The sequence below is a fragment of the Thalassophryne amazonica genome, chromosome 21 (genome assembly GCF_902500255.1).
Source record: "Thalassophryne amazonica chromosome 21, fThaAma1.1, whole genome shotgun sequence".
Taxonomy (NCBI): domain Eukaryota; kingdom Metazoa; phylum Chordata; class Actinopteri; order Batrachoidiformes; family Batrachoididae; genus Thalassophryne; species Thalassophryne amazonica.
The window spans coordinates 10215979-10233750 of record NC_047123.1 but is presented as its reverse complement, the minus strand read 5'-3'; the positions used below and the strand labels follow the sequence as shown (position 1 = coordinate 10233750).

Genomic DNA, 17772 nt, shown 5'->3' with positions numbered 1-17772 from the left:
TTCTGTCAGTGAATCAATGACTGTGTATAAGAGAGAAGCAGCCACTTCATTCCAGTCCAGGTCACCATCTGTTATTATCAGCATCAAGTATGTAACTTCAGACGTAGTACACCACATCAACACCAAAAGGTGGACGTGAGCCACCGTTTCATGTGGGAATGCATTTTGAAAGTATTATCGTGTGCATTATCTTTCAGTCAGTTAACAACCTTTAGAATTACGACCCTGTGGCTCTCTTACCTTCTTCAGCTTCTCCAGCATCTCCTCCAGGCTGAGCTCTCCACTGTGGCACACCTTGTTCTCCATCTGAGTCAGCCAATTACAAAACTCTTTGTTCTTGTCGTTAAAGATGCTCCACGCATTGAGACGGTCTGCAATCTCCTGCCTGCGCAAGGACACCTAGAACAGACAAAAAAATGATGGAAATTTGTGCATGACAGTTGCATTTTTATGTTACTTCTCTGCAAAAGAACTCTCAAAGAGTTTCACTGTGCCAGCTCATGCAAACGCACCAATGCCATGAGCTTCCACGCAATGTGCAGAAGAGCACGCCTTGCAAAGTGACACTATGCGCTCATCTAAAGATGGAAAAATAGTTGAGCTCTGCATCTCTCCCTTCGGACGAAATATGATTCAGAAAACAAAAACAATTATTTGTTTAAACTACACATCCATTTTCCACGATCTATTAAAATATGCCAAACAGTGCTTTGCTTACCTTCAAATATACAAAGTAAATTTTGCAGAGTAGAATTTACTCTGCTGAGGTAACATTTGGTCCCAGTCTAAATAAAGTAAAATACTCTATTATAGAGTGAAATCAGCTCTACTGTCTTGTCAAATTAAGTGTTTCTACTCCAGTAAGAGTTGATTTTACACTGTGATAGAGTAAATTTTACTCTGCAAAATTGACAGTGTTCATTTCGTTTAAAAAAAACAAACAAAAACAAAACAGTGAATTACTTCTGGTTTTTACTACTGTGCTGCAGCACATTGGCATAGCCTCTGCTTGACTTATGTTGACTACTGGGGACAGTATCACATATAGTAGTAAAAAGTGCAGCACAGAAGAAACCCAGAAGAAGAAGCCAGCCAACTTTCCCGTTCCGAACCAGTATTATATATAGTATAGTTATGTATACTGTGCTATCTATACTGTATTACATATACTATTAGATAGTATTTACAAACTGTGAACTGAAGGTAAAGTTGAAATGGGTACATATATCAGTAATACTGCCTGCCACTATTGGACATGTTTATTTTGTTTTTACTTTGCACATTAAAGACCCAGTCACACCAGGGTTTATGACTACCCTACCTCTATATCAGGATATAAACAGCAGAAAACTCTTTTCAGTCAAATGCTTGTGTTCACATTGTATAAATATAACCTGAGGTAAACCCTCATCCTTTCAGAAAAAGTCAAATGCGAAAACTATATGGATGCACACATTTCGTATATTCCATTAGGCACCATTCCAAAGTGGATTACTTGACCCCACCCCATATAAAACCTGTGTCACCCAAATGATTTATGCAACAAGGGATTCATCTATCAGTCATATGCATGCATTCATGATAAAAAGAGCAAATATTGAGGCATTGGTGCCCTGGTGACCACAATTTACCATCTATAAGGTGAGAAACCAGACCCATTTTTAACCCAAATGTTGCTGAATGAAATGAAGACTGTATTATCCAGTTAGTAATTGTACTATTAAACCATCATGTCAGTGATGTTTGGTTCATAGTTTGTATCATTTGTGCTCAGACTTAATGTCACACCACAGACACAGTCCTTCTGGACACCTGTCAATTAGGAATCTTAACATAAAACACTCCACAGAAGACTGAACATGTGTATTTCATCTTTTTCCTGCTTTGTCAGAACACCTCTGCAAATTCGGGCCAGACGTGCACCAGCAGCCTGGCTCCAGCCACGGCTCAGAGCACTCACCCTTGTCAAAGAAACTGGACTGTGCAGGTGTAAACTGCTCGGCTTTGTCCAGCCGGTGACGCACGTATGAGACAGGTGCATCATGGACATGTTTATGTGTGTGTCTGTCTGTTGTATTGCATGTCATCCTACACACTTTGCAGCAGATGCGTACATGTTTCGTCTTCTTTATGAAAAATAAGCTTCACATTTCAGTACTATGGGCAGCTCCCAAGGGAGTGACAGCAAAAAGGACGACAGTCTTATAAATTCATGCCACATGCACACCATAACAACACAAGTGTCGCCACCATCGTGTACATATGTGCATCAGTGCCTTGCACCCATATTATCTTTGAACATTTAGAGTTTGACAATGCACACGTAGCAGTAGAACAAGCTCAAATCAACTTATATAATATTAGAAATCAAGCCATCAACCAGTTCATAGTAGTATGTACCGTAATCGAAACTATCGTGAATGTGACAAAAACTAATCCTGATTTTAATCTTGTCCTTGCCTAAACCTTGTTGTCATTTTGATATTTCAATACCAAAATATAGACGTATCATATATGTTATGTTACAACCAGTTTCTAAGTTGTAACGCTAAACAAGAAAAGTTTGCCTGATTCTTATGGGTTCCGCTGCCTTCAATTATTTCTGACACAACATTAAAACAAATGAAGTGGCTGTTGATATGGCCCCGTATTCCGTAACCTGGCGTCATGGTGGAAACTGAAATTTCAAGCCCAGAACGTGTGGTGAACAACCGTGACATTGGGTAGTTTAAATATCAGTGGGTGTCGTACTAATAGCCATTTGTGGTTTACATGAGGACTGTATCAAACAGCAACGGCCTAAAACAAACTTGTTAAGGATTGTAACACTATTGAAAGCTAAGAGTTCATGCTAATCAGGTTTTTCCTGTTATCGGTTTATTTCAGGTATTATTTGCAGTGGAACATCCAAGCAAAAGCTGGAGTCTCCCACGTGGTTTCAGGCAAGCTAGAACTGAAATTTCAAAATGTAGCTGACAAATATTTACCCAGCTGTAAACGGGTAGTTGCCTTGGCTGGGGAGGTAACCTGTGATGGACTGGGGTCCCATCGAGAAGGAGTTGTAGATTCTCATCCACTTCACCTGCACCAACGGGCCTCTGCTCCTCTACGGGACTCACGCCAACTTCTTTTTCTTTTAGACAGATTAATAGTAAGAAGCAGCCCACGAGTTGGCTGAGGAGGGCTGTTGATCTTTTCTGGTGTTTAAGGGTTTTACTGTAGCGAGTCCACAGGGTGTCCATGAAGCAGCCGTAATTCACTGCTGCTTAGAGCGTTTAATGTAATTTTCATGAGCCTGACTCTGGATTTAATGTACTCACACTATGGGGCCTTTTGGACTCGGGAGTATTTGGCTGCTTTGTGAGCTGCCGTCACCAGGGGAATACTTTCCTGAAACAATGGAGTCCGTCCCCTGAATTCTTCAGTTCAGCCGGGCCATCTGCTCGTTCCAGTGGTTTCCCTCGTCTACAACCTGTTAACTCAGCAAACTGCTGTGACCCAGATCCAGGCCCACCCCCCACCAACCCTGACCGCACTGACAGACGTACAACAAATCTGGTGTCGTTTGCGGCAGGAATAGTTATTTCCCAGTTAACATGATTAAACGTGTCAACATTAACTTTGGTACTCAGGATCTGGTTAATCTGCAAAAATCCTCCAGCTGACGGGACGTTCACCGCCAACAAGGAGGTTATGTGATTACTGCCATCTGTTGATCACATTACTGTGGCCTGGTGCTCTGTGCACTGCATTAGTCCACACTGATCTTTACCACCCCAGAACTGATGGTGGCGCTATATTTTATGCTCCGCTTCTATTCCCGAGCTATTCTACTCATCAGTGTTTACAGTCATTTGAGCTTCTCCTATTTGGTCGACACCCATTATGCCCCCTCCACTGTTGTGCGGTGACAGCCTTGAGTCAGCGAATGCAACATCATTGCAAAAGTTCGCCACAACGAACACACCGTTAGCACGCAGCAGTGGCCTCAATGCCAACCAGACCTATGGTTTTTGGAAAGAATTTGGGAAGCAAGGTAATTCCAAGCTTGATGTTTCCTCATAACAACTACAATATTGCAACAATAACTAGCTATCCTGTTTTTCGCGTTGGACTGTAGTATCACAGGTGGCCTCTGTGTGCACGTTCATGTTGCGACATATTCACTCTCATTCCAAATCACTGTGAGTAAGGCGAAGGGGTCAATGACAAAAGCACAAAGAAGCAATAATAACATCATGTACAGAGCTGTAGTTAAGCTGGCCTATCACATGTTCGTCCACTGATTTCTTTTTAATCGATAAAACGGCGCCATTGTTTAAACCTCAAGACTGCCTGTCTGTAGCTGTCCTGAAGCTAAGCTATTAGCTGACCTAACATCTGTTCTCTTGCACATTACCACTGGACGTTTTGTATGTAGAGTCGGTGAGCACCTCTAGTGGCCACTTGTGGGATGCGTGGATCCATTCATGAGTGACTTGAACTCGTCAACACAAGTGCATCTCAAACTGCAAAATGATGCCTCCCCACAAAACGGCATTGCGATTAGTGGGCAGAAGGTAATGAGCACTGCTGCCGTCTTCATCAACAACCACTCAAACTACTTCTCACAGCTTACTTTTTAATTTTAAATTCTCCAATCATGCAGGTGTCTGTGGTGAACACATGCTTCATCTTTTCACGACTTATTCAACCAATGATGTTTTACAAAATTATTTCTTAAACATTGATATTAGCTTTAAGGTAATATTTGACTAATATGCTTAAAACTTATTTTTGTTTCAGAAACTCTCTCACACTGTTCAATCCACACCTTGTCCCATCGCCTCCCTCATTTTGTTTGCCTTTCTGGCTAAATTCATGCAAAAATCTTTTCTGTGGGGTTTTGTGGATCACTGTAAATTTGGTGGATTTGTAGTAAATTAGCTTATTCCAACAGTTCTATCAAATGTAGCCATTTGAAATATGTTATCTTATCTTAGGGACCTCATAGTACCATATCACCCCAATACAGCGCTTCGCTCTCAGACTGCAGGCTTACTTGTAGTTCCTAGGGTTTGTAAGAGTAGAATGGGAGGCAGTGCCTTCAGCTTTCAGGCTCCTCTCCTGTGGAACCAGCTCCCAATTCAGATCAGGGAGACAGACACCCTCTCTACTTTTAAGATTAGGCTTAAAACTTTCCTTTTTGCTAAAGCTTATAGTTAGGGCTGGATCAGGTGACCCTGAACTATCCCTTAGTTATGCTGCTATAGACTTAGACTGCTGGGGGGTTCCCATGATGCACTGAGTGTTTCTTTCTCTTTTTGCTCTGTATGCACCACTCTGCATTTAATCATTAGTGACTGATCTCTGCTCCCATCCACAGCATGTCTTTTTCCTGGTTCTCTCCCTCAGCCCCAACCAGTCCCAGCAGAAGACTGCCCCTCCCTGAGCCTGGTTCTGCTGGAGGTTTCTTCCTGTTAAAAGGGAGTTTTTACTTCCCACTGTCGCCAAGTGCTTGCTCACAGGGGGTCGTTTTGACCGTTGGGGTTTTTACGTAATTATTGTATGGCCTTGCCTTACAATATAAAGCGCCTTGGGGCAACTGTTTGTTGTGATTTGGCGCTATATAAATAAAATTGATTGATTGATTGAAATATGTTGCACTTATAATATTCATGCAAGTTATTTGAAATATTTAACTGAATCAAAAAGAAGAAAAAACCCACTCAGGTATCACTTCCACACATAAAGGTCTTACCCATAAATTCCACAAAATGTGACTGCATCATTTTAGACATTGTAGACTATGCTTGCACTTCTGCCAGGACTTCTGTGATGTGTTTGAGGTGTGTACAGCGCAAAATATGTCAAATTACTGGATCATTACATTCTATGAGTTAACACATAAATCAAACTAATTTGGCTATATCAAATAAGTTTAATACTAGAATTATCCATGTTAACAAAACTTATTTGGTTTAAGGCCGTTGATTTCCTTAAAAAAATTTGAGTTGAAGAAAGTTATGAGGTTTTATAATGAGGTTTGCCTGTTAGTTGTGTTTTAGGATGTAAATGCTGTAAAATAATCAGGCAACAACACTTTAAACACACCTGCTCCTAATTTTCATCATCCATGCAGCAGGTGTTACAGGAGCAAAACAATCCAGTGCATCAAAATTTAAACATTTTTAACAACTTCATCCTCATTATACGTCCATTAATTTGGAAATATCATTTACTGTTTTTGAATTGTTGTGTTAAATTGGAGAGGCCATACACATTCATTCACTACTTTTCCAAGGCCTGGACATACACATAATGAGCATCTTTTTTTTTTGGGCATTTGTTTGCCCTGAAAGCTGTTTGAAGTGTGTTGCTGGAGGATCTCTCTGAAGATCTGGCAACCCAGCAGCAGGTGCAAACAGCCACTTGAACAGAGGATCCAATGAGCGGGAGTTCAAATGACAAAGTCTAACTAATGAGCAGCAGAAAATACGTATATTAACTGTCAGAATTTGCAACTGTGTGTAAAGTCGAGCTGCTTTCACCAAACTAGTTAGGTTCTGAAACCTTGGAAATTGAGCAAATTTGAATTAGTGATTCATTTATAAAATTTGAATAAACTGGTTGTATTTTTACAGACAGAAAAACAAAAACCAAAAGTCCAGTGAAAAAGGTTTTCTGTTTTTTTTGCACGTCTGCATCATAAATGCTGCAAGAACTCAACATAACGTGATCGTATAAAAGTGAGGTGTTTTGTATGTTGCTTTGTATCACCGTGTGTGTGTGTGTGTGTGTGTGTGTGTGTGTGTGTGTGTGTGTGTGTGTGTGTGTGTGTGAACACCAGTGCTGCAGATAGGGTTGCCAACTCTATGAAAAATAAATGACACCTCACCGCCAGGGCCGACCGACCATTGTCTTCACCCTTCCCAGCGTCTGTGTGAAATGATTTTTAACCATTTGACTGTTGACTTGACCCTGAATTTAAGTAGATGCATACATGCATTTGTTCTGATATGAACACATGGAAATTATTATTTAGCAATTTATTTTTAGTGCAAAATAAATTTTCACTCACAATTTCAATACGAGCATTCTGTCCTGCTTCAAAGCATAAAATAAAATAAAAAAAATCTTTAAAAATAAATCTCTCTGTAGTGCTTAACTTAAAATTGTATGAATTAACAAAAAACAATAGAAAATTTGCATCATCCAAAACAATGTAACAGTGCAAAACAATGTAACAGTGCACATTTACATATTTATTTTAAATGCTAGAATAGAATTTAAAATTCTTCTTCTTACTTATAAGGTTTTGAATAATCAGGTCCCATCTTATCTTAGGGACCTCGTAGTACCATATTACCCCATTAGAGCGCTTCGCTCTCAGACTGCAGGCTTACTTGTAGTTCCTAGGGTTTGTAAGAGTAGAATGGGAGGCAGAGCCTTCAGCTTTCAGGCTCCTCTCCTGTGGAACCAGCTCCCAATTCAGATCAGGGAGACAGATACCCTCTCTACTTTTAAGATTAGGCTTAAAACTTTCCTTTTCGCTAAGGCTTATAGTTGGGGCTGGATCGGGTGACCCTGGACCATCCCTTGGTTATGTTGCTTTAGACGTAGACTGTGTTTCATAATTATTGTATGGCCTTGCCTTGCAATGTGGAGCGCCTTGGGGCAACTGTTTGTTGTGATTTGGCGCTATACAAGAAAAAAGTTGATTGATTGATTGATTGATAGTGTAATAAAAAGTGCAAAAAAATAAAGTCTGTTGTCGCGCACCTTTCCACCCAGCCATTTTCCTTTTCTCATTCGCCCCTGTATTTTTGCATTCTTTTTTTTTTTTTAGGAGGAGTAACGACGTTACAGACATTGCTGTCCGTAGGCATATCTGCAGTGCCAGTGTCGGTGTCGGTGTCTGTATCGATATCAGCCATGCTGCTTTGTTATTGTTGTCTAGCGACCGTCGTCGGCTCATGACGTCGGTATCTTCTTGCGAGCAGATGTCCCTCGACCAGTGAGATAAGAGTGATTCTGTATTGTCAACTCGTGTCTGTCAGCTCATTGGTGAAAAGCAGGAGAGAGGCTGGGATCAAATTTACCGTAAGTTTCCATATAAAGCGCCAGTCAATTCCATTGACATTTTACAGACTTTTTGATTCTCACAGAAATACGGGACAAACTGCGTCCCGTTTCAGGTCAATACTGAACGCACACTTTTATTTCCAAATAAGGGACGATTCCGTTTTTCAAGGGACGGTTGGCAACCCTAGCTGCAGAGGCTTTGTGCAGCAGTGCACCGCCACTTTTCCCTCCTTCTCTCCCTCTCTTTGTGTTCTCACCTTGGTGCACAGCTCTTCCCACTGCCAGTGAAGTTGCTCCAGCTGCTGCTCCAGCACGCTCGAGTCGCCGGCTGTCATGTACTGGGACAGGTCGGACTTCATGGTCTCCAGCTGCCTCAGTCCAGCGGCCAAATGCTGCAGCGAGAGTTCCGTCTGCTGCATAACACACACATGCAGTCAGCATGTTAATACTCTGATTTGGGTTCTCTGGTCCAGGATAAAGGGCTCTGGATGGGACAAGGGGAGGGGAGACGGGGACAGACAGGGGGAGGGGAGTCAAAGCATGGGGGTAGTTTGCTCTCAGACACTCTGCTCAGTTGGGTAACTCCAGATTGGTCTTTTATTACCAATTTTCTCACTATCTTCGATGTAATTTCCACCTTATTTGAGTTTTTCGTCCCACTTAAGCTTTGATGTATAACTTCAAATTTGTATTTCAGGCAGGGTTTTCAAAATAAAACTGCTTTAAAGTGGAAAATATTCAATTAATTATTGAAAACTTAGGTTTGGATGACAGAAGACTAATTGCATTTGACTCCTGCTACAGGTCAACTCCTGCTACAGGTTTTTTGTACCTACAAAAAATATCAAAATGAGTTAAAACTAGTGAAGACAAACAGTTATATTCAATCATTCCTGCACAGAAGTTACATAAAAATCTGACAGTACAAATGGTTCTTGGAAAAAAAAAAAAAAAAAAAAACAAGCCCCAAACTCTGGTGCAGGAAAATGGGAGTCACTCCCCCAAAGAGCCACATGTTAAAATCCACAACTTCACAGCAGAATTAAACATGTTTACAGCCGGAGTTTTCTGGTCAACTTAATTTAATTTGTTAAAATACATCGTAAACACAAAAACACTGCTCGGTTTCAAATATGGATAATATCAAAAGTCACATGAATAATTTTACAATTTTGGTATCAACAGTTGCAGAAACTCCAAGTTTTTTTTCCTCTCTTTTGCAGATTCTTCTTCTTCAAATTGTAAAATTATTCATGTAACTTTTGATATTATAAATATTTGAAACCAAGCAGTGTTTTTGTGTACACCCTGTGCATCCATTGCAGCATTTCAAGCCCAGCAGCACATACCAAAACAAGGTGGGACACAAACATTTACCACTTTGTAATGTTGTTCTTTCTCACAATATTTAGGAGATGTTTGGACACTGACAATATGAAACAAAAAAGCCTTTCAGGTGATATTTTGTCCTATTCTTCCAGCAAACATGTCTTAAGGTCTGCAACAGTATGAGGTCATCGTTGCATTTTTTTTTTAGGGAGATGGCTCAGGCCATTCTTGTATTTGTACCCTCTTTATTTAAATCGTTTTTTGTTTTTTATTAGTGCATTGTTGTACTGTAGTTTTATTTTTGGGGTTTATCCTGATCAGTGCTTTGATTTGTGGCCCCTGGAAAACACTATATAAATAAATTCCTCTGTTGCCATGTCTCTGTAATGTGTGCAGAATATGGTTTTGCACTGCCATGTTGAAAAATTTATGGACATCACTGGAAAAGATGTTGTCTGGAAGGCAACATACGCAAGTTGCTCTAAAATCCCAATGTACTTTTCTGCATTAATGCTGCCATCAGAGAAGTTACCTTAAATTACCTTTGCCAAGGGCACTGACACAACCCCATACCATGACAGACCTTGAGTTTTTGGACTTGTTGCTGATAACAGTCTGGACAGCCCTTTTCTGGTTTGGTCTGGAACACACTGTCAATTCCTTCCAAAAAAAAAAAAAAAAAAAAAAAAAAGATCTGGAACACTGACCACAATACAAGTTCCTACTGTGTGATGGTCCAACCCAGATGCCTCTGAGCCCAGATGGGTCAGCACCGCTTCTGGACAAGGTTAATATAAGGCTTCTTTTTTCTTTTCCACAGTAAGGATTTATATGGCATTTGTGAATGTAACCATATTCTTGTGCTTGACAAAGGTTTTCCAAAGTAATCTTTTGCCTACGTAGTTATATCAGCTATTGATGAATGACATTCTTTATGCAGTGCTGTCTCAGGGATCGGACAGCACTGACATACCTCCAGATTTATCTCCAGAAAATTTTTATTTCTGCTCTAAAGTTGATCATTTTAACATGGGCTTCTGTGGGAATGCACCCTGTTTTGGAGCCAGTCTCAAGCAGCCATTCAAGGAGCTGCAACTTGTTCTTCAAATGGGTATGCCTCATTTGGGGCCAACAAAGTTTATTCCTTGGGATTGATCCATCGGCTCACAAGATCCTCCTGCCTCTCCAGCAGCTTGTGTGCACAGACTGAACCGTCATGGTATGAGTTGTGTTCACGCTACATTTTACTGTTGTATTATTTTAGCAGGTTCCAGCTCTGTTGACTTATATTACATAAAATAGCTATGAAAATGAACAGAAAGGAGACCAGCCTGAACGTGAGCCTTCCCAGGTGGGACTAGGATACGAGTCTGTGCACCCAGCAGGACGGGCTTTTACATATGTGACATGCACCCAGCTCCCTTGTCATTCCATACAAGCTCAAGTGTGAGGAAAATAATAACGAACCCTAAAGTCCCGCCTTCGAATGTCACATTTTGTTTAATCAGCAGCTCTAAATTAACAGATGTCATGTTGACATCTGTTAAGTTTGTTGCATAATAAACAAAATCAGAGTCCTCACATATAAGATGATGTCACAAAGAATTGACTCAAACAAATTTAGCAGTTTAACTAAATTTTATGTGATAAAACAAGTGGAAAAAAGAGTTTCTGCTTTAAAACTGTTACCTGAGGGTCTGTTTTGTCCGTGATGCCTCTCCTCCTGAGCAGGGAGTCAGTCTGCTCCTGGGCTTCCTGCACGGTCCGGAGCTCCGATTGCAGACGGCTCTGATGTTGTGACTCCATGGCAGTTTCACACAGCTGCCCCCCGGCCTCCAGGGTCAGCGTGTAAAGGACAGAGAGCAGGCCCTCTGTGTCCTCAGTATACTTAGAAAGACAAGGGGAGACACAGGGATCGTCTTTAAAACAACTTGTGCAAGTCTGATCAATGATAACAGACCAATGATAGATCAATGATAACATTTGACAAAACCGGTCCAAAAAAATTTTAATAAAAAGCTTCGCAAATTATTGGTTTGAGATTTGAAAATCAGCTGTATTGCGTAATAATCCTCTAAGGTCCACAGCGACTTTGGATAAATCAGTGACAGAAAGTCAGAGACTTCATTCAACAACTTCCTGAAACTACAATTTCTCAGCTGTAGTTTCCATCTTCCCTCAAGATGATCCAGCACTGACAGCCAATCATAGAGGCTGGAGAAGATCACATGGTCTGGTAGCCTCAGTCTCAGTCTTGCTTTATAACTGGCTGTGCCTTTGTCAGTATGAGATTTTCACTGAAACACACCAATAAACACTGAAAAACTGAATGAATAAATAAAACAAATGTTCCCACTGACCTGAAAACGGTTCCATTTTAGTTTTTAACTCTTCTACACAAAACTGTCATTGAAATGCACATACGGGATTAATTTTCCAGGATTGGTTCTTTATCTTTTATCTTTATTTTTCAAAGCAGCAATTACAGGCATTTTGGTGACATCGACATCGGACGTCACTGAATGAATTATACAATAAGGGTTTAATCAAACACACAAGACGTCCAGCTGATATTAGCTGTAAGTGATATTATTTTACAAATATGCTCTTTTGAAACATACAGTAGTGTTCAGAATAATAGTAGTGCTATGTGACTAAAAAGATTAATCCAGGTTTTGAGTATATTTCTTATTGTTACATGGGAAACAAGGTACCGGTAGATTCAGTAGATTCTCACAAATCCAACAAGACCAAGCATTCATGATATGCACACTCTTAAGGCTATGAAATTGGGCTATTAGTAAAAAAGTAGAAAAGGGGTTGTTCACAATAATAGTAGCATCTGCTGTTGACGCTACAAACTCAAAACTATTATGTTCAAACTGCTTTTTTAGCAATCCTGTGACTCACTAAACTAGTATTTAGTTATATAACCACAGTTTTTCATGTTTTCTTCACATCTGTGAGGCATTAATTTTGTTGGTTTGGAACCAGGATTTGTCATGTCCTCTTCAGTATAAGGCAACATGACCTTTTCAAGTATTTTGACATATCCAAACTGATCCATGATACCTGGTATGTGATATATAGGTCCAACACCATAGTAGGAGAAACATGCCCATATCATGATGCTTGCACCACCATGTTTCACTGTCTTCACTGTGAACTGTAGCTTGAATTCAGAGTTTGGGGGTCGTCTCACAAACTGTCTGTGGCCCTTGGACCCAAAAAGAACAATTTTACTCTCATCAGTCCACAAAATATTCCTCCATTTGTCTTTAGGCCAGTTGATGTGTTCTTTGGCAAATTGTAACCTCTTCTGCACATGTCTTTTATTTAACAGAGGGACTTTGCGGGGGATTCTTGCAAATAAATTAGCTTCACACAGGCGTCTTCTAACTGTCACAGCACTTACAGGTAACTCCAGACTGTCTTTGATCATCCTGGAGCTGATCAATGGGTGAGCCTTTGCCATTCTGGTTATTCTTCTATCCATTTTGATGGTTGTTTTCTGTTTTCTTCCACGCGTCTCTGGTTTTTTGTCCATTTTAAAGCATTGGAGATCATTGTAGATGAACAGCCTATAATTTTTTTGCACCTGCGTATAAGTTTTCCCCTCTCCAATCAACTTTTTAATCAAACTACGTTGTTCTTTTGAGGAACTCACTGACTGAATGCCACAGTACTATTATTGTGAACACCCCCTTTTCTACTTTTTTACTAATAGCCCAATTTCATAGCCTTAAGAGTGTGCATATCATGAATGCTTGGTCTTGTTGGATTTGTGAGAATCTACTGAATCTACTGGTACCTTGTTTCCCATGTAACAATAAGAAATATAATCAAAACCTGGATTAATCTTTTTAGTCACATAGCACTACTATTATTCTGAACACTACTGTATGAGGCCCCTACCATGCTATTCCCAGTGGGTGGCGTAGCTGCAGTACACATCACTTTTTTTTTTAATTAGACATTGATCAAATTATTTTGTGAAATCCGCTTTCATAAAGGTTCACCAAATTAATCAGTTTTCCACTCTTATATGTCATTTTCATTCCAGTGCATACAGGCGGGTAGTATGTATTACATTTGAGCTTTTCCAGTCTTGGAAAAATGCAGCTGAACGTGAAACTGTCAAATTTTTACAGCAGCCCTGAAGGCAGTGCTGATGAAGTGTTATACGATGTTTTGCTCTGTGTTTTCCACTCTAAAAAAAAAGCTAAGCATACACACAACAGCCTTATTTTAATGGCATCCCAGGATAAATTAAGGCCAATTGCACCCAGACACGCATGTAAAATTTCGTTCAACATCTCCTTTTTAGTTTTAAACTTTAGAAAATAGCTCCCAGTAACTTAATGTGTGTGATATATTCAGAGGATATTTGGTTAAAGCCTCTAAAAGTGACAGATGTGGAAGATCACACAGGAGAGCCGTTATGATTTTTTTTTTTTTTAAGCCAGAAAGTGTGTTTTTGTCAGAAATGTGGTTTTGACTGTAAAAACTAACAAGACCACAGGCATGAGCCACATGCTGCGTGATTACAGCCCATCAAGCTCCGGCTTTAAAGAACATCAGCAGACTAACCTGATAATTATCGTCACAGTGCCTCGGTCTGTGAAGTGTGCATGAATCACGCTTAGCGGGGTGCACGGAAGACGTAGCATCCTTCAGCATCTTCCACAGAAGCCACAGGCCATGGCGGTACAGCCGCCATTGGCTCAGCGGCTGCTCCACTGCCATTCTGCGCTTCATGGCCAGAGCTACCGCTCTGACCAACCTCTTCTTGGTAGACGGCATGTCCGCCATGAGCTCCGATCTGTGAAAGAACCAAAACAGTGAATTCATCTTGCAGGTTTGCAGCTCTACATGCACATATAGTAACAGCAAATATGGCTGCATGTAGAAAACTCCAATTAATTTGTGAATACCACATGAAAATTCAAATTAGCTCTTTAAAAAGTGGTTTTAACCATTGAGAACATAGCAGCAGCTATCGAGTGGGAAATAATACTTCTGGATTTACTTACAAATTGATATTATGGGCATTAATTATGATATAATGAACAGAATGCTCAAAAAGAGATTATTTTGTTCATGTATTTTTCTAATTAATGCCACTTTATTGCCTCAGATGGTATTAGGCGAGGCTGGTGTCCAAGTGGTTAACTGTGCTTGTTTCCAGTGCAGAAGGTTCCTGGTTCAAGCCCACCTCTGGTAAAAGTTACTGACAAACACTTCTAAATCTAAAAATCGCTGTTTTTGGAACCAGTTAATCTGGGGTGATTTATACATCATATTCCAGAGATATTAGCATGCTAATTAAAAAAAAGAAAAAAGAAAAAAAAAGGAGCATCACCGAGGCATGCTTTACTTCAACAAAACTTTGTCAAGTATGGAGGAAAAGTATTATAATCATAACAGTATTGGGTTTCCACGCCCCAGAAACACCCATCAAGTGGCAAATCCCAGCTGCTTGTCACCCTCATGTTTATCTGACTGCTGGGTTATTAGCTGTGTGAGGCTCATAACAGAGATTAAATAAAATTAAATCAATTTTATTTATATAGCGCCAAATTACAACAAACAGTTGCCCCAAGGCGCTTTATATTGTAAGGCAAGGCCATACAATAATTACGGAAAAACCCCAACGGTCAAAACGACCCCCTGTGAGCAAGCACTTGGCGACAGTGGGAAGGAAAAACTCCCTTTTAACAGGAAAAAACCTCCAGCAGAACCAGGCTCAGGGAGGGGCAGTCTTCTGCTGGGACTGGTTGGGGCTGAGGGAGATTCGATTAGATAGAAGTTTAATGATCCCTTGGGAAGACTCCCCTTGGGGAAATTGAGGTTCTGGCAGCATTGAATAGCAGCACACAGGGTAAGAAGCACACACAGTATCAAAAATGAAAGTTAAAAAAACAAAAAAAAAAAACAGGACACATATACGAAATTCCTACATATTTACTACCACTTACATCTCTCCCATCTCTTTTTCAACAGAATTTCCTGCATCACAGAGAAGATCCTGCAGAAGCTGTTGACCAGCGATGATTTCACTGTGATGCATCTGGAAATGTTTCAGACAGGACAGGATACAGTGAGACATGGAGGTCTGATTTGTCATGGTATAACCAAAACAAGCTTTATTTATTATCTTAGTGCAGTGTCCTCTTAAAAGTTCGAGTAATACTGTAAACTAAAACAAGGGATCACAAAATGCCATGTCTTACCGTTGACAGCATATCTTCTGTGATATCTGAACAAAACTGGTCAACAACTGTACACGAAATAATCTCCACTTGAATATGTCAGACAAGAATTATTTTTGGTCATGCACATCTCCACATGGTGAGCTACAACTGTGTGAAGTTTCACTGAAATAGAACAACCAGCTAAGGAGTTATGTTTATCATAGTCATGTTGAGTTTTCTGCGCAGCTGGTTTTAGTGCCCAGGATTAAAATAGGGTAAAATTATTTTTGTATTCTAGGCCTCAACTCATCTTTTCACTTTGGGCCTCAACACGGCTTGAATATTTTTTTTCTTTTTATAAAATAAAAAAAAATTAATATGTGATAAGTTTGTTGTACCTGATGGACCATGAGCATTTCCTTCAAGCTGGAGTAACTTTGAGGTTTCATGAATACTGATTCGTAGTCCAGCTTCTCCAGGATACATTTCAGCTTCTCACACCTCCGCTCAAAGATCTGCACACGCTGGCGGTTGGTCTGCACGTCTCTGAAAAACAGCACGCCCACAAAGAAGACGGCCTTATAGCGCATTCACGCTTATTTTCATTATAAGTGGTTTCTCATATAGTCCGTTTGTATTCCAGGGCTTGGTTTTATGAAGCAGTACTTAGGGAGATAGATCGAGACGAAGGCTTAGTACCCCAAACTTTAATCAAAGACTAAAAGTGGTGGAGTGCTATGGGGACAGACCAGACAAGTTAGACCCGTCTAGTCCAAAAATCTAAACTTTAGTCCATCCATTTGACACAGTTTAAGCCTGTTAGTCCTGGTCTAAGGCCAAGATAGCAGCGACTGTTGTACTTAAAGACATAGAGAGGAGGTGGTGCTTATGTCCAAAGAAGGTTTGTTTGAGGTCAACAGAACCTTCTTGAGATGTGGAATCACGAGGAGGTGAAAGATAGATTTTGAGTCTATCCAGTCAGTTTTTATGAGCTATCAAGTGTTCGCAAAGGAGAAGAAAATCCAGGCTATTTGCACAATAACTAGTTCATACACAAGTTTAGTCTACAGTCAAAGACTGTAAAATGTTCCATAGCACGGATATTTATCAATCAATCAATCAATTTTTTTTTATATAGCGCCAAATCACAACAAACAGTTGCCCCAAGGCGCTTTATATTGTAAGGCAAGGCCATACAATAATTATGTAAAACCCCAACGGTCAAAACGACCCCTGTGAGCAAGCACTTGGCTACAGTGGGAAGGAAAAACTCCCTTTTAACAGGAAGAAACCTCCAGCAGAACCAGGCTCAGGGAGGGGCAGTCTTCTGCTGGGACTGGTTGGGGCTGAGGGAGAGAACCAGGAAAAAGATTATTTATTATTATTATTTTGTGTAATGATAAATTTTAACCACTGCTGCTGTTTGCAGATGATGTGGTTCTGTTGGCATCGTCAAACCAGGACCTTCAGTGTGCACTGGGGCGGTTTGCAGCTGAGTGTGAAGTGTCCAGGATGAAGATTAGCACCTCCAAATCCGAGGCCATGGTTCTCAACCGGAAAAAGGTGTCTTGCCTTCTTCAGGTCGGTGGGGTGTCCTTGCCTCAGGTGGAGGAGTTTAAGTATCTCGGGGTCTTGTACACAAGTGAGGGACGGATGGAGCGTGAGATCAACAGACAGATCAGTGCAGCATCTGCAGTGATATGGTCGCTGTATCGGACCGTCGTGGTGAAGAGAGAGCTGAGTAGGGGGGGCAAAGCTCTTGATTTACCGATCGATCTACGTTCCGACCCTCACCTATGGTCATGAGATTTGGCTCATGACCGAAAGAACGAGATTGCGAGTACAAGCGGCCGAGATGAGTTTTCTCTGCAGGGTGGCTGGGCACTCCCTTAGAAATAGGGTGAGGAGTTCGGTCACTCGGGAGGAGCTCGGAGTCGAGCCGCTGCTCCTCCACGTCGAAAGGAGTCAATTGAGGTGGCTCGGGCATCTTTTCCGGATGCCCCCTGGACGCCTCGCTGGAGAGGTGTTCTGGGCACGTCCCACTGGGAGGAGGCCCCGGGGAAGACCCAGGACACGCTGGAAGGACTACATCTCTCGGCTGGCTTGGGAACGCCTCGGGGTTCCCCCGGAGGAGCTGGGGGAGGTGTGTGTGGATCGGGAGGTCTGGGCGGCTTTGCTTGAGCTG

The 17772-nt window shown here is 41.0% G+C and overlaps 1 protein-coding gene across 6 annotated transcripts in view; it reads right to left on the bottom strand.

Annotated features, from left to right (window-relative positions):
* LOC117503180 (nesprin-2) overlaps positions 1–17772 on the bottom strand; it is a 189943-nt gene that overhangs the window by 34354 nt on the left and 137817 nt on the right. For all 6 annotated transcript variants that reach the window (XM_034162379.1, XM_034162376.1, XM_034162377.1 and 3 more), the window contains 6 exons: positions 15986–16133; positions 15372–15463; positions 13984–14215; positions 11083–11280; positions 8322–8477; positions 241–399 (listed from right to left, as the gene is read on the bottom strand). In XM_034162379.1, the coding sequence (XP_034018270.1) occupies positions 241–399; positions 8322–8477; positions 11083–11280; positions 13984–14215; positions 15372–15463; positions 15986–16133 (985 nt within the window). The remainder of the gene's footprint in view (positions 1–240; positions 400–8321; positions 8478–11082; positions 11281–13983; positions 14216–15371; positions 15464–15985; positions 16134–17772) is intronic.